The 17,956-nt window shown below is 45.3% G+C and overlaps 1 protein-coding gene across 1 annotated transcript in view; it reads left to right on the forward strand.

Annotated features, from left to right (window-relative positions):
- KPNA3 (karyopherin subunit alpha 3) overlaps positions 1–17,956 on the forward strand; it is a 251,650-nt gene that overhangs the window by 121,888 nt on the left and 111,806 nt on the right. The window contains exon 6 of the mRNA XM_033950092.1: positions 16,712–16,797. Coding sequence (XP_033805983.1) covers positions 16,712–16,797 — 86 coding nt within the window. The remainder of the gene's footprint in view (positions 1–16,711; positions 16,798–17,956) is intronic.

Consider the following 17,956-nt stretch of genomic DNA (forward strand, 5'->3'; position numbering starts at 1 on the left):
GAGACGGATATTCCAAGTTTCAAGTTTTATTTAAAATTTGATACACACGCTTATCAAATATTTCTAAGCGAATTACAATTCTAAAATGGGAAGACAATAACATAAATGGACAAGTTCAAACAGATGTACAATACTAGACTGGTACAAAATGGGAAGAGGGAAGAACTACAATGGTAATAGCGCTAGAGAAACATAAAGGCTTAGAACAACAAGGAGGGGTAAGAGTAAAAATAGAAGTGTGGATATAAACTGTCAGAAAATTAAATGATAAAAAATATAAACTATATGATTGTCTTGATCCTTAAGCCTAGGTTTCAAAGGTATCCCTATAAAGGAAACCTTTTTGAGGGAACCTTTGAATCTACCAGTGCTGTTTCTTTTCTCAGGTAGACTGGTAGGGCGTACCAAAGGACAGTACCTTTGGTGGGTGAGAGGACTAATAAGGTATTTGGGGATTTATATGGTGGTGGATTGGACATCGCTTTTTCAATTGAATTATATTCTATTAGTCTCTGAAATTCAGAAGGATTTAGATAGATGGGATAAGCTTTATATTTCCTGGCTGGGCCACATGGAGGTGACACAGATGATAATCCTACGTAAATTTCTTTATTTCAAGTGTTACCAATTGAAATTCCAAAGGCCTACTTTCGATGGTGGCACAAGAGCATATACAGGTTCATATGGGGCAGGAAGCATCCTAGGGTGGCCCGGTATGCCATGTTTAAATTTAAGGCGAAGGTGAAGATTGGGTATTCCTAACTTGGATAGATACTATCGTGCAGCTCAGCTGCGGGCGATTGTTGACTGGCATGCCCATCCCCTCAAATTATGGGTGCAGGCGGAACAGGGGTATTCGGTTTTATGCTACCTGCATTGGGTGGGTTTGGGTGATAGGGAGTTGGTGACTATACTGAATCCGTTTACTCGATGGACATTACGAGTCTGGAAGGGGGAATCTAGGGAACTGCTGGGAAATAAGGGGCTGCATTTTCTTCCTATATTATATGCTCCGGATTTTATCCTAGGCATGGAGGGGGGATTTTTAAATGATGGGAGCATAGAGGACTCCAATACTTTGGCCAAATCATAGATGGGGAGGCTAGAGCCCATATAAGTATGTATATATATATATATATATATATATATATATATATATATATATATATAGAGCCCATATATATATAGGAAATAAAGGAAATGCGCATATATGCATCCGTGATAGGAAAGAAACTCTCCTGGGGCCACTGCTGCAATGACTGAATGTACAGCCTCCATTCGAAAGCATGGAACTATATATATATATATATATATATATATATATATATACAGCCTCCATTCGAAAGCATGGAACTATATATATATATATATATATATATAGTTCCATGCTTTCGAATGGAGGCTGTACATTCAGTCATTGCAGCAGTGGCCCCAGGAGAGTTTCTTTCCTATCACGGATGCATATATGCGCATTTCCTTTATTCTGGCCCCACCACAATTTTTTATGTTCTGGATCAGCATTAACACTTCTCAACTCTGCCTTTTGGGCTGGCAACAGCGCCCCAGATGGTGACTTACATTAAAAAAAAGGTCTCCAAGATCGTCCTTGTGGTGCTGGAGGATCTGTGCTGGATTGTTAACTTCAGGAAGGGCCATCTGATGATCACACAGTCGCTGGAATACCTGGGAGTTCTTTTCAACTTGGCTGTGAGCTGCATCTATCTGCCTGATGCCTGATGGTGGAACCTATATGCCCAGCTTTCTCCCCTTTATCAGCGGCTGGCTCTGCCGGCATGGGATTATCTTCAATTTCTGGGATACCAGGTTGCCACACTGGATGTGGTTCCTTGGGCGAGGATGCACAGGCGTCTTCTTCTGCATGCTTTGCTCTCTTACTGGGCTCTGCACAGGGATGCCTTGCAGGCCTATCTTCCTTGGACTTTGGAAGCACGAGCAAGCATAGATTGGCGACTTCTTCATTCGTTCCACGAGAGCGTTCTGGTGATGTCAGATGCCTGCCTTTGGGGCTGGGGAGCCCTATATAATTGTTCTGTTGTTCAAGGGAGTTGAATGCCCTCTCAGTGAAAATGGTTACTCAACCAGTTGGAGTTCAGAGCCATTCAGCTAGCTCTGGTCAGATTGCAGAAGACTCTGGAGGACCAAGTGGTCAGCGTCTTCGCCAGCAATGTGATGGCAATAGACTATGTCAATTGCCAGAAAGGGACTGAGAGCACTCCTCTGGCTCAGGAAGTCCGCCTTTTTATTTTTTAGGCAGAATATTGCCTCTTAGCACTGATGGCAGCGTATGTGGCAGGAATAGACAATGTTCCAGCATTCTTCTTCAGCATACAGAATCTGAATCCGGGCAAATGGGCCCTGTCTGCAGCGGCATGCTGAGCACTTGTGAAGCACTGAGATTGGGCCCGCTTCCACCTCCTGGCCTCTGCAAGAATCAATACAGCGGATCACTAATTCGGTCGTAGCTCCAAGCCTGGAAGAGAGGGGTTCAACGCTCTGGAGCAGCTGTGGACTCGGGAGGTTCTCCTGTGTGTCTTTCCTCCTTAGCTGATGGGTGACCAGATCAATTGACTGATCATAGCCCATCCAGTGTCTTCAGTCAGTGGCGTACCTAGGGTATGTGGCACCCGGGGCCCATCATTTTTTTGCCCCCCCCCTCCATGTAAAAAAATATTTTTTGTAATAACCATGAAACGGAATAAATGATCAGAATAGAAACAGGCAGTGAAAATTTTCTTCTATTGAACCTCATATATGTAACCATTATTCCAAACATAACATAACATAAATTATATCTGAATTGTCATGACATCAGAAGTATATATGGAGTAGTTGCAGGTGATGCTTGGGACAGTTCTGATCGTGTTAGTTCGGTTTTATGTGTTTTTTGAATAGGCAACAGTGACCACAATGTGATCAGATTCACATTAGAAAGGGGGACACCCACTGTAAGGAGGACCGCAACAACTGCGCTCAACTTCAAGAAAGGGAACTATGTTGCTATGAGGGAAGTGGTGAGGAGGAAGCTCAAAAACATCTATAGGATGGAGACTGTGGAAAACGCCTGGACCCTATTCAGGGACACCCTGCAGGAAGCACAAAGAAGGTACGTCCCCAGTTTCAGGAAAGGCTGCAAGAACAAGAGGTCAAAGGACCCAGTTTGGATCTCAATAGAAGTAAAGAGGGCAATAAATGACAAAAAAGTATCCTTCCGGAGATGGAAAAAGGACCCAACGGAGGAAAATCACCAGGCGCACAGGAATTGCCAAAAGGAATGCCACCGAGAGGTTAGAAAAGCAAAAGGAAAATACGAAGAGGGGCTGGCCAGGGAGGCGAAAAACTTCAAGGCATTCTTCAGTTACGTAAAAGGGAAGCGACCAGCAAGAGATGAGGTGGGGCCGTTGGACGATGGGGATAGGAAGGGTGTGATTAAGGAGGATAAAGAGATAGCTGAGAGGTTGAACACGTTCTTCTCATCTGTTTTCACGAGAGAAGATATATCTAATATACCGGACTCAGAGGAGCTCATGAGTGGGGAACAGGCTAAAAAATTGGAGCACATAGAGGTAAGTAAGGAGGATGTCCTCAGACAGATAGACAGGTTAAAATGCGGCAAATCACCGGGTCCGGACGGGATCCACCCAAGGGTTCTGAAGGAACTAAGACAAGAAATAGCGGGCACAATCCAGCATGTTTGCAACCTATCCTTAAGAACTGGAGAGGTACCAGAGGACTGGAGACTGGCGAATGTCACGCCTATCTTCAAGAAGGGATCGAGGGGTGACCCCGGGAACTACAGGCCGGTGAGCCTGACTTCAATTATAGGGAAGATGGTGGAAGCTATGATCAAGGACAGCATTTGCGAGCACATTGAGGGAAATGGCCTACTGAGAAAAAGCCAGCACGGATTCTGTAAGGGAAGGTCGTGCTTAACGAACCTTCTGTACTTCTTTGAGGAAATAAGCAGTCGGGTGGACAATGGGGAACCCGTCGACATCATTTACCTCGATTTCCAAAAGGCTTTCGACAAGGTTCCACATGAAAGGCTGCTTAGGAAGCTATGGAGCCACGGGGTGAGAGGGGATGTGCACAGATGGATCGAGCACTGGTTGTCGGGTAGACTACAGAGGGTCGGAGTAAAGGGCCAATTTTCTGACTGGCAGGGAGTCACGAGCGGTGTGCCACAGGGATCAGTGCTGGGGCCGTTACTCTTCAACATATTTATCAATGACCTGGAAAAGGAGGCAAAGTGCGAGGTTCTAAAATTTGCAGACGACACCAAACTGTGCGGCAGAGTTAGCTCCAGGGAAGAGTGTGAGGACCTGCAAAGAGACCTAGACAGGCTGGAAGACTGGGCAAACAAATGGCAAATGCGCTTTAACGTAAAAAAATGCAAGGTCATGCATATAGGGAAAAAGAACCCGTTGTTCAACTACAAAATGGGGGGGGGCATTGTTAGGAGAAAGCAGTCTTGAGAGAGACTTGGGTGTGCTGGTGGATGCATCACTGAAGCCATCTGCACAGTGCGCAGCGGCCTCGAAAAAAGCCAACAGGATGCTGGGCATCATAAAGAGGGGCATAACAACCAGGACGCGGGAAGTCATCATGCCATTGTATCGATCGATGGTGCGTCCTCATCTGGAATACTGCGTTCAGTATTGGTCGCCGTACCTCAAGAAAGACATGGCGGTACTTGAGAGAGTCCAAAGGAGAGCAACGAAACTGGTAAGAGGGCTGGAACACTGCCCATACGCCGAGAGGTTGGACAGGCTGGGGCTCTTCTCTCTGGAAAAAAGGAGGCTCAGGGGTGATATGATAGAGACCTTCAAGATCATGAGGGGCATGGAGAGGGTGGATAGGGACAAATTCTTCAGGCTGAAGGGGACAACAGGTACGAGGGGACATTCGGAGAAACTGAAGGGAGATAGGTTCAAAACAAATGCAAGGAAGTTTTTCTTCACCCAAAGGGTCGTGGACACTTGGAATGCGCTACCGGAGGAGGTGATCGGGCAGAGTACGGTACAGGGATTCAAACAGAGACTGGACAGATTCCTGGGGGATAAAGGGATCGTGGGATACTGAAAAAGTATAGTGGGATACTGGGATACTGAGAAAGTATAAACCCAACCAGGTCGAGCATGTGCAAGACCGGAGGGCTAGGACTTCGATGGGAAGATAGGACTCATCAGGAAGCCAAGATGGCATGGGGGCCCCTTCTGGTGATTTAGACAGGTCATGACCTGTATGGGCCGCCGCGGGAGCGGACTGCTGGGCTTGATGGACCTATGGTCTGACCCGGCGGAGGCACTGCTTATGTTCTTATGTTCTTATTTCTTTTTTGATGGTTTTGTAGTCTGTGGTTGAGGTCAATAGGTTGTAGAGTTGGGGGTCGAGTGTTAGGAGGTTGTCGAACAGTTTTTTTTTTCTTTTGACGATTTTGGTTGGAGGGTGTGTGAATGGTGCGTGAGTTCTCCTATGTCTGGTTGAGGTGGATTTAATTATTTAGCTGAAGAAATTAGTAACCCCCCCCATTCCAAACACATTAATTCTCTTCCATTTTTGTTCCCATTCTAAAAAACACTGATAAGTTCCCAGAAAAAAAATACATTAAAATAAGAAGTGAAAACAAAGGCCCCTACGGATGAGAACATAACATAAGAATAGCCTAACTGGGTCAGACCAATGGTCCATCATGCCCAGTAGCCCATTCTCATGGTAACCAATCCAGGTCACTAGTACCTGGTCAAAACCCAAAGAGTAGCAATATTCCATGCTACCGATCCAGGGCAAGCAGACCTTCCCCCATGTCTTAATAACAGACTATGGACTTTTCCTCCAGGAATTTGTCCAAATCTTTCTTAAAACCAGCTACGCTATCTGCTTTTACCATAACTTCTGGCCACTTCATTTTTAAGCTTAGATCTTTCCTTCCAAACAGAGACCTTGCTAAATGTCAAATACAGCACAAGGTAACTTCACACGGACTTAGCTATGCAGGAAATGTGAATCTCCTCATACACCCACCATATAGTGCAAAAATGTGCAAAGGTCTGGTTTTTTCTTTCGATCACTACATAGCCTAATGCCACACAAGCAGAGCTGTTACAAACATATTCTGAAGGTCAATGCTAAGGATAACAAAGTTTCCTTCCTTGGACACAAGGAGATACTGACAAACCACTGGAAGAGATCCCAAAACAACTACCCAGGCACAACACCCAAAGACCCATTCAGTGTGTGAACCAGTTGAGTGGAGTGGACTAACTGGGGGCTGGAAATGGGCCCGGAGTTTGCTCAGCAGAATTTCCCAGACCACCTCTTCCTCTCAACACATTGACACGCTGCCACTACCACCATCATTATGAACACCTCACCAGGTAGGCTAGCAATGCTTATAAACTTTATAAAACACTTTATTATATTTTCTTATAAAGCACATATTTTAACTGAACTCTCTGACATCCTCAGCCTTGCCATTCACAAAAATAGAAGGAAGAAAAGTTCCCGTTTCCTGCTGTCTCATGTCCCCGGCCTATACAATATTTTTCTTCTGCAGACCCTCCAAAAGTCTGACCAAATCCTCGTTTCACTTGCATTATAAAGTACTGAGGATGCCATCTCTCCCCAATCCCAGGTCCTAAAGTCTAAGACCGTAGTGCAAACTAGTGCTGCCCGATTCAGGGAAAAAAAAATTTCGATTCGATTCAGCCTATTGAATTGGTTTTTTGATTCGATTTTCCTGCCCAATGGGGTGTGTGTGGTTTGTTTTTTTGGGGTGTTTTTTTTTTTTGTTTTTTTTTTCCAAAACATCCTGGTGGGTTTATTTTATAGCTTTTTCACCCCCCTTTGGCTTCTCCTAACTACACTGGCACTGTGGTGTAAATAAAATAAAGAAACAAAAAGGACTTTTCCTCTCTGTTAAATCCTAGCTCATGTTTGCGGTCTTAACACCAGCTCTGGCAGGATACACATTTCAAATCTGACATATTGAAATCACAAAACAGAAAATAAAATTAGTTTTTCTACCTTTTGTTGTCTGGTTATTTTTCATTTATAATATCTTTATTCATTTTTAAATCAAACAATAAGGCCCTGATTCTCCAAAAGTGTGTCCCGATTTTAGGCAGCTGTAGACGTCCTACAGCTGTCTAATCAGCCAATCGGGATGCACGTTTTTTTAAAAAAAATGCTCCCCAGACAGGCCTGAAGGCGCCTCCGGGAGCCTAGGGAGACCCGCAAGATGCCTAAGCTCGCCTACAGGCCTTAGGCGAACTTAGGCGGCCCTACGCGTCTCCCTAGTAGAGGAAGAGACGCTTAAAATGTAGGCCAGCAAAATGCTGGTCTACATTGTAAGTAGATGCGGCCGCTATACTGATCGCGGCAAGGGATCTTCCTGCTGCAATAAAGTATAGCGACCGCGGCCGCCTGTCCCATCACCGACAGGAGGATGCCTAACTCCTCCTGTCGTAACCCCGAACCCCGGAACCCCCTCCCCCCCCAAACTCGTAATCGCCGACAGGAGGATGCCCAACTCCTGTCGGAACCCCGGAACCCCCTCCCCCCCCAAACTCGTAATCGCCGACAGGAGGATGCCCAACTCCTCCTGTCGGAACCCCCTCCCCCCCCAAACTCGTAATCGCCGACAGGAGGATGCCCAACTCCTCCTGTCGGAACCCCGGAACCCCCTCCCCCCCAAACTCGTAATCGCCGACAGGAGGATGCCCAACTCCTCCTGTCGGAACCCCGGAACACCCCCCCCCCCCCCCCCAAACTCGTAATCGCCGACAGGAGGATGCCCAACTCCTCCTGTCGGAACCCCGGAACCCCCTCCCCCCCCAAACTCGTAATCGCCGACAGGAGGATGCCCAACTCCTCCTGTCGGAACCCCCTCCCCCCCAAACTCGTAATCGCTGACAGGAGGATGCCCAACTCCTCCTGTCGGAACCCCGGAACTCCCTCCCCCCCCAAACTCGTAATCGCCGACAGGAGGATGCCCAACTCCTCCTGTCAGAACCCCGGAACCCCCTCCCCCCCAAACTCGTAATCGCCGACAGGAGGATGCCCAACTCCTCCTGCCGGAAAGCCCAACGACCCCCCGCCCCAACTAATCTCCCTCCCCCAACTAACCTTTCAATGTTGGTCAGCTGGACAGGTCTTGCTGCCGTCCAGCCGACGGGTCTGCCTCGTGGAAATGAGACGGCACGCCCCTTCCCGGCCCATCCCCGCTAAATCTAAGGCCTGATTGGCCCAGGCTGTAGAAGCCTGGACCAATCAGGCCTTAGGCATAGCGGGTCCGCCCATCCCCACTAATCCTAAGGCCTGATTGGCCGAGGTGCCTAGCCTGGGCCAATCAGGCCTTAAATTTAGCGGGGATGGGCCGGGAAGGGGCGTGCCGTCTCATTTCCACGAGGCAGACCCGTCGGCTGGACGGCAGCAAGACCCGTCCAGCTGACCAACATTGAAAGGTTAGTTGGGGGAGGGAGATTAGTTGGGGCGGGGGGTCGTTGGGCTTTCCGGCAGGAGGAGTTCGGCATCCTCCTGTCGGCGATTACGAGTTTGGGGGGAGGGGGTTCCGGGATTCCGACAGGAGGAGTTGGGCATCCTCCTGTCGGCGATTATGAGTTTGGGGGGGGAGGGGATTCCGGGGTTCCGACAGGAGGAGTTGAGCATCCTCCTGTCGGCGATTACGAGTTTGGGGGGGTAGGGGGGTCCGGGGTTCCGACAGGAGGAGTTGGGCATCCTCCTGTCGGCGATTACGAGTTTGGGGGGGGAGGGGATTCCGGGGTTCCGACAGGAGGAGTTGAGCATCCTCCTGTCGGCGATTACGAGTTTGGGGGGGTAGGGGGGTCCGGGGTTCCGACAGGAGGAGTTGGGCATCCTCCTGTCGGCGATTACGAGTTTGGGGGGGAGGGGGCTCGGGGTTCTGACAGGAGGAGTTAGGCATTCTCCTGTCGGTGATGGGACAGGCGGCCGCAACAACCGCAGCCGCTATACATATTGCAGCAGGGAGATCCCTTGCTGCCATAAGTATAGCGGCCGCGTCTAATTTAACCCGATTCTCTAAAGACGCCGGTTACAGAATCGGCGTTTAGTATAGGACGCCTCTCCCGGGCGGCCTGCCTGGGGAGCATTTTTTTTTTAAAAACGTGCATCCCGATTGGCTGATTAGACAGCTGTAGGACGTCTACAGCTGCCTAAAATCGGGATGCACTTTTGGAGAATCAGGGCCTAAGTGCATAAAAATGTATCATAAATTAATTCCAATATAGCACTGTAATATCTAACACATAAAATCTAATAGTATAAAAAAAAACCATCCACCCACCCTTCATCAAATTCTCAACCAGAAAACATTATATTATATTATGTAATATATTATAAACCTAGCATTTTAAATTTCGCCCCAAATCCACCCTCCCCCTTGAGTGTGCTAGATAATTCAAAAAAAGAAAAGAAAAGGAAAATACCAGAGTTGATATCTATCCATCACAATACTTTTCCAATGGCCCCCAAATCTTTGCAAATCTTTTATTAATTATGACAGGGGTTGCCATTCAACATATTATCAATAATTGGAAAAATCACAAAAATCTTAATTACATATTCTGGTGGAATTCGTTATGCCATATTTTTAAGATGGAAAGAGCAATAGCGTTACAAAAAGGGAACTATAATAAGTCTGGTTATTTTTCAAATCTTGTTGGTCCAAGGCTCTGGTTGTCTTCTGATAATTTGCTTGCAAGGGTCTCCTCCTTCCTTCTTTCTGCATGCTAACCATCCATTTGCCATCTCTGTCCTCCCGTTTCCCTTCCCTCCCCAGGAGGTCTGGCATCTTTCCTTTTTTCGTCTCCCTCCACAGATCCATCTTTTCTTAACTACCCTTTCATCCAGCATCTCTCCCTCCTTCCCTACCACCCCAGGGTCCACCATATCTCCCTTTCTTTTCTCAACTACTCTCCTATCCAGTATCTCTATCCCCCTCCACACCATTCCTTATGTCCAACTTCTCTCCCTTTTTGCTCCTTCCCTCCATAAAAACCATGGTCCATCATCTCTCTCTCTCTCCTCTATTTTCAGACCCATTATTTCTTCCCACCCAAAGTCCGGCATATGCGCGTCTCTTTGAACCCCCCCCCTTTCCTCCGTGTACTTCTACACCAGGGCCCCCCCCCTTAAAGGTCTGCATCCCACTCCTGAAGGCCTGTTCCCCCCTGAAAGCCTGTTCCCCCCCTTGAAGGCCTATCTGCCTGTCCCCCCCCCTTGAAAGCCTGCCTGCCTGTCCCCCCCCTTGAAGGCCTGCCTGCCTGCCTGTCCCCCCCCCCCCCTTGAAGGCCTGCCTGTCCCTCCCTTGAAGGCCTGCCTGCCTGCCTGCCTGTCCTCCCCCCTTGAAGGCCTGCCTGTCCCTCCCTTGAAGGCCTGCCTGTCCCCCCCCCCTTTGAAGGCCTGTCTGCCTGCCTGTCCCCCTACTGACAGACTGCTGAGAGTGCTTGCATAAAGAATATATATATTGTGCAGAATTAAGCTTAATATTACAGAAACGCAAGATTCATACAGATACATCAAGCATTAAAATTAATGAGAGAGAAAAGGCAGTTTACCTGCCTTACAGAGTTCAGAGGAAAGACAGAGAAGAAGGTGGTGATGTTCCAGACAGAGCGCAAGAAAGGGGAGAGTTCTAATCTCCCATATTTCTACTTTTGAGGCTTGTTCTAAAAATAGAATCTATTGAAGTTAATTACCCCTATCTTTTGTAAACTGTTTGAAACAATGATTAGTTTAATTGATAAGGAAGGTGGGTGAGGTGTGAGAGACTGGAGAAGAATAGAGGTTGAACCTGGCTCTGGGTGCCAGCTGCAATTTTGCTCTCCCCCCACACACATATTATGTGCACTGTTCCATGGAGGTTGAGGATCAGTCTAACTTCGGTCCAGCTGGCAGTCCGTAGAGATCAGCATTTGGAGAACTGGCTGATTGAGTCAGGAATTCTTCTCCCAGATCCAGCTACTTAGAACTGAGGCAGGCTGCAGCACCTTCAGAACACATGTTACAGTGAGTAAGACTATTACAGCCTATGGGCAAAATCGGGGGGGGGGGGGGTGTCTAAAAACCTGTTTTTGAAGGTTTCTGTTACATCCTCTTGGGTCTCCCACCTCTAAAATCCTGTTTTCTGAGTTTTTTCCCGTGTAAAACGTTTTGAGCCTTTTTTTTTTTTTTTGCACCAAAGCACTGCTGTGTAGCCATCTTGGATTTCCCAGTTTAATTATTTTTTTTCCAAAGTTCTCCAGATCCAACAAATCACCTGTCTTTTATTACATTACATTACATTAGTGATTTCTATTCCGCTTGTGCCTTGCGGTTCTAAGCGGATTACAAATTAGAAGATATCTGGACATTACCGAGAGAATTGTATAACAAAGATTCATGTACATTACATGATACAGTTGATAGTTACAAATTAGAGGATATCTGTATTTATCCGATGGAATTACATAGTAAAGATTCAAGTACTTACAGGAAACATAGTATTACATAGTAAAGATTCAAGTACTTACAGGAAACAGTGGAGAATAACAATATATTCGGGTAGCTGAGGAGGATAACCTAACATTGAAGGGATAAGTTTATTGGATACATGTGGTAGATGCTTATTTAGTGGTCTGGATATTTTTTGGTTGGTATGATTCGAGGAATTGACTAGTGTGTTATTCACAGGGGAGAAAGCATGTACGAGTGGGAGGAGATTAGTAAGTAAGGACGTGTTTTTTGAATAGAACTGTTTTGATTTCTTTTCAAAACACTTTGATGTCTGTTGTTTTGATCATCAGTTTGGTGATGGTGGGGTCAATTTTCGCTGCCTGAGTCGCCAGGAGGCTGTCGTAAAGTTTCTTACGTCGGGTACCATTATGAAGGGGGAAGGTGAATAGGTTCTGAGTTCTCCTTGATCTGGGTGAGTGGTAGCGGTGTAGGCGGTTGTTTAGGTAGCTGGGGGCAGTGCCATGGATTACTTTAAATAGTAGACAATAGAATTTGAACTGAGTTCTTGCTTTTATCGGAAGCCAGTGCGCGTCTACATAGGCGGGAGTGATGTGGTCAAATTTGCTAAGTGAGTAGATGAGTCTGATGGCAGTATTTTGAACAGTCTGTAGTTGTTTTATCATGTTGTTTGGGCAAGGTAGATAGAGGCTGTTGCAGTAATCTAAGGTACTAAGTATGAGGGATTGTACAATGAGCTTGTAGTGTTCTTTGGTAAGGAATTTTCTTATTTTTCTTAGGTTTCGCATGGTGAAGAATGCTTTTTGTACGATTTTGTGGATTTGTGTTTGCATTGTGCAGCATCTGTCTAATTGTATTCCTAGAATTTTGAGAGTGCTCTGTATTGGATATTTGGTTGCGTTTACTTCCAGTTCTGTTAGGGATGGTTTTTGTTCCTTTTCTAGTAGTAGGAATTTGGTTTTCTTTGCATTCAGTTTCAGCTTATGGTTCTTCATCCATTTTTCTACAGTTTCCAGTGTTGTTTTCAGGCGTCTGTTGGAGATGGGGTCTTGGATGTCGAAGGGGAGGAGGATGGTTATGTCATCCACGTAGCTGAAAGATGTTATATTTAGGGCGTCTAGGGCAATGCCTAAGGAAGCTATGAAGAGGTTGAAAAGTATGGGCGAAAGAGGGGATCCTTGTGGTACTCCGCATGGGTTTGTCCAGGGGTCGGATAGAAGATCTTTTGTCTTAACTCTGTATGATCTTGTTTTAAGGAATACTTGGAACCAGTTGTGGACTTTACCTGATATTCCTATGGCATCTAGTATCTGGAGTAGTATTGGATGGTCAACTAAGTCGAATGCTGCTGAAAGATCGAGTTGGATGACTAGTAACTTGTTTCCTTTGCTGAGGTGCTGTCTGGCTATATCTAGTAAAGATACCAGTAGTGTTTCTGTGCTGTGGTTAGCTCTGAAACCAGATTAAGTTGGATGCAGAATGTGGTGGTCTTCTAGGTAATTGGTGAGATATTGTGCTACTATACCCTCTATTAGTTTGACATATAGTGGGATAGAAGCGATTGGTCTATAGTTTGTTGGGTTGTCTATAGGGCCTTTGGGATCTTTTAGTATGGGAGTGATTATGATTTCGCCAAGATCCGGAGGGAACTGACCTTCCCTGAGGGTGGTTTGCAGCCATATCGTGAGACATGCTATGAATTTAGTGGACGCTGTGGCTAGTAGATAGGGAGGACAGTTGTTCAGATCACAGGAAGATTTGCTGTATTTTTTGTACAGCCGGTCAAGGTCTGACCATTGTGTCGTTGGGAAGTTGTTCCAGGTCCTATCTGCTGAGATGGCTTCGTCTATTGTGGGGTTTATTAGTATCTCTTCTATGATGTTTTGAGAGTTGTTGAATGTGGATCTGATTGTGGTGATTTTATTTTTGAAGTGGTCCGCTAGTTGAGAAGCTGTTGGTGTCTGGGTTCCTTGGGTGGCGAGGAAGGGTTTGGTATCAGTGAGGTTTTTTACAATGCTGAAAAGTTTTTTGGTGTCCGGTTTTTCGGTGCCAATGAGTTTAGAGTAGTAGTCTTTGCGTTTATCCTTCAGTTTGATTTTGTATTGTTTGATTTGGGATCTCCATTCTGTTTTATTGTGGTCTTGTTTCTGTTTTTTCCATGTCCTTTCTAATTGTCTGCATTGCCTTTTTAGTGTAGGAGTTCGGCGTCAAACCATTTGTCTGATGGTCTGCATACTTTGTTTTTTGTTTTTAGTGGTGCTAGTTTGTTCAAAGTGGATTCACTTGTGGAACGCCAGGTGTTTATGAATTCTTTGGGGTTGTTTAAGTCTATTGCTGGAACTACTGTGTCCCAGAAAGTATTAGGTTCGATTTTCTGTCTGGACTTGAAGCTTGATTTGCATGGGGTAGGTTTGATGCTATCATGCTCCCAGTTGATGGTGAAGGTGTACTTGTAGTGGTCAGACCATAAGGTAGGATGCCATGAGCCGTTGGTGTTATGGATATTTTGTGTGTTGAGATGTGTAAGCGGCAATATCTAGTTGATGGCCCTTTTCATGCGTGGGTTCGGGGTTGAGTATTTGGTATGATAGGGTGTTGAGGAATGTAAGAATATCCACTACTTGGTTAGAGGTATTATCTTCTAAGTGGAGATTAATGTCTCCTAGGATCAGGTTGTGTGTGGACGAGAGGGAGTTCTGGAAGATAAATTCTTCAAGTTCTTGTTTAGAGGTATTCCATTTTCCTGGTGTGACATAGCATAGAAGGCAGTTCAGAGTTCCTGTGAGAGTGTTATCAGAGAGTTGGCATGCTAGAAGGTCTAGGTGAGGGTTGGAGTGCTTGGTAAGGACTTTAATGTTGAGGTTGTTTTTTACAATGATTGCTAGACCTCCACCTCTTCTGTTTTCTCTGCATACTAGCTCTAGTTTGTAACCGTTTGGGCAGAATTCGGTAATGCGAGGGTCTGAGTCGGAAGTGAGCCAGGTTTCGGCTAGGAAGAGGCAGCTTAGGTTGTCTTTGATCAGCCAGTCTTTGATTAGTTCTGTCTTTGGGCTGATAGATCGTATATTCATATATGCACATGTTATTGATGTGAATTTAGTGGGAGAGTGAGTAGTAAGTGTATTGATAAGTGTTCTAGATGGTGTATGAAGTTTTTGTGTGTTTGCCTTAGTTTTTGTTGGTGGTCTTTTTCCCCAGATTGTGGGAATGTTTTCTTGGTTGGATGAAGGACAAGGTAACAGGGTTCTGGGGGTTTGGGGTTTCCTGTTGGGTTGAACCAGTCTGTGTGTTGTTGCGAGGATAGGTATAGAATGTGTGTGGTATCCTGCTGTTTTCTATTTTTCTATGAGAAGGGAGAGCAGTAGTAGGACTAGGATGAGTTTGGGTGTGTGTGTTGCCATTTTTGTGTGTGGAATGGGGTGTTAGTACTAAAGTTCTTTGTTCTGTTGGTGTTAGCTGTCTTTTGGGAGGGCCTATGCCTATAAGTAGGGTTCCCCAATTTTATCCCCAATTCATACCAGTTTTGAACTTAGATGTAAGCCGAAAAAGCACCCTTGCACCACGTACTGCGCAGCATGTGAAGGGGAGGCAGGAGCATCGGACATAGCCTCCTCTTTGGTCTCTAGGGCTGTCAATCATGAGAAAATCCCTCCTGGAGCCCCAGAACAGTGACATACCTAACGCATGAGAGTGTGGAAGCTGCGGAGCCCAAGAGACATAAGGACTTTTATCTTGAATTTGTTAATTTGATGTGGAGAGCTTATTTGGCTAGTCGGGATCCTCATACGAGGTCTGGTAGTGAGCCAGGGATTGTGCTCCCTGGGCACATCAGAGTCATTAGCAGTGGCTGACCAGGATCCTGTGGACCTTTCTGACAGGAACTCGGAGGGTGAGGCATCAGCTTGTATGCCCTTTCTATCGCAGAGTGAGTCTTCCCTGCTGAGAGATAATAGGGTCACAAACAGAAGCAAGTATGCAAGAAGTGGTGATGGCTCTCGACCAAGGGGAAAATTCCACAGTACACTGGCTGTTCAAGTCTAGACATTGTTTTAGCTACAAGAACCTTCAGGAGCATTCCAGTGCTCCGTGACTAAAACACTCATATCAGGATGCAAGGGAAAAAACATGGGCTACGCTCTCACTCTCAGGATAGAACACTGAATGGAAGAGGCCTTCTGGGAGTATAATTCCCACAGGGAGTCAGTAATGAGCGCTACTATTATTTCTGTAATGCTACAGTTCTTCAGAATTTAGTTCTAGAATCCAACACCCTTGGACAATTTATTTTTCTGTTCCAGGTCATTTAAAAAAAAAAAATCAAGAGAAAAAATTCAAAAGTTTACATTCTTTGTTAAGTCTGACCTGTTATGGGTTTCTTTGTTCCCATTTTTTTTTAATTTAGAACAGCCTGCTAGTTAAGGATTCCCATCAGTGTGGAGATATCCTGCTGGTCTGTAGAGAAAGTGGATACTCACCTGCAGCAGGTGTTCTCCAAAGACAGCAAGATGAATATCCAAACTGCCCCCCTATTCTACTAGCTATTATACTGGCTGAGTTGGTCCCGTGTGATGACAGCACACAGAAAGACATAGGAATGTGTGATGGGCTAGTACCAAAATTTTCTGGAAGAATGCTGGGGAGTGCCCACTGTGTTGGACTCCATTGGATGATGTCACCTGTTAAGTGTGGATGTTCATTCTGCTGTCCTTGGAGAATACCTATTGTAGGTGAATAACTTTGTTTTTCTTTGTTTTAGCTGGACAAATTAGTAAATCAGTTACTGTGAAGAACAATTGTATTTTCTTTGGGATTTTTCCAGGTCAGGACAACCTCTTTCTAGCTTGTGTGCCACAAGGTTTCATCTACATCTACTTGGATGGTTTTCACCTATTCTTATCTGCCACTAAGCCCAGTCCAGCTGAGCCTTGGCTACTGTAGTCAGAAAGTATTGTTCTTGAATGATGGCCCATACGTTTTTTGATTTGTGAATGCTATCTCTGTGGCATCCCAAGCTGGTAGTCGAGCAATCGGAAACTAAGCCTGATTTGGGAAATAAATCCAGCCTTTCATGTGGCAGTATACAGCACTTGCGAATGAGTCACTGGGCTAGCCCAGGCAAATTGATATTTTGTAGGACTTCATAGCATTGCTTTTAATAAATAAATTTCTGTTTTCACACAATTTCTTTTAATTTTCACAGCCCTTCATTACAGTTTGAGGCTGCATGGGCACTGACTAACATTGCATCAGGCACTTCTGCACAGACTCAAGCTGTTGTCCAATCAAGTAAGTTAATATAAAGGACTCAGGGAGGTGGGATTTGAGTTAAAAAATATTTACTCTGGGTAATTTCTCCAAATGGGTTAGCTTTGCGCATATCATTATAGAAATGAACCTCATCCTAAGCCTGGGTATGTGAAGTATGATTTCAGTCTTTCAAATTTACTGCTAATACTCGCTGTAATACTTATGCTCCTGGTGCAATTCACAACTGTGTAGCATAAAATTATGCACATGCTGCATAGAATTTAGTACAGTCACAGGCAGCAACAGCTATGCTCCTCTCTTCCCCTCCAGGATGTACAGCAAGTAAAGGAGAAGTGAACTGATGCACAGCGGGTCATTTCCTCCTCCTCTGCCCACTTGGGTCCCAATGCACAAAAGGTTTTCCATACCAGTAAGATTCGTTAAAGCAGTCTTATTGGCAGGAAAACCCTCCTCTGATGCACAAAAGGGTTATTTATGGCTGCTACTGATCCTCATAGCAGCCACTGAGAGTATTCTAATGAGCACACCATGCAGTGTACAGCAGGAAAACGCATTGTTTCCCATGCAATTTTAACAGCAGGGTCTGAACTGTTGTAGCACTAATTGGCTCAGACATGACAAGAAAGTGAGGTGTGACAGATCAGACCCTCCCTGCATTAAAAAAAACCCAACAAACCCCTCTGAGTCATCCATAGTTGCCCCCACACCCCTTAAAAAATTCCATACTAGCAGAGGTAGAATTCTGGTCTCACTATGAGATCGTATCGGAACAAAATGAAGAAATCGAACAATTTATGAACTCCTGGATTAATGCTAGCACTAACATTCTAAATGAAATGGCTCCCATTAAAACCCGTAGAAAGAGACTTAAAAACCTAGAGGGCTGGTTTGATACAGAGCTGCTAATGATTAAGAGTGATTTAAGAAAATCGGAAAGACTATGGCTAAAATCAGGAGCACAAGAGCATAGAGTTGCCTGGAGATTAAAACTAAAAAACTACAAAAATCTGTCCAAAGAAAAACGCAAAAACTTCTATGCCCACAAAATCGGTAACGTTTCAACCAATAGTAGCAGTCTTTTTAAGCTGGTAAATGATTTATACAATATAGAAACATTTACTGACACTCCCAAAGAACTTACTCTAACTGCAAACAGCATGGCTGATTTTTTTTAATT

Source organism: Geotrypetes seraphini, chromosome 6 (assembly GCF_902459505.1).
Source record: "Geotrypetes seraphini chromosome 6, aGeoSer1.1, whole genome shotgun sequence".
Lineage (NCBI taxonomy): Eukaryota > Metazoa > Chordata > Amphibia > Gymnophiona > Dermophiidae > Geotrypetes > Geotrypetes seraphini.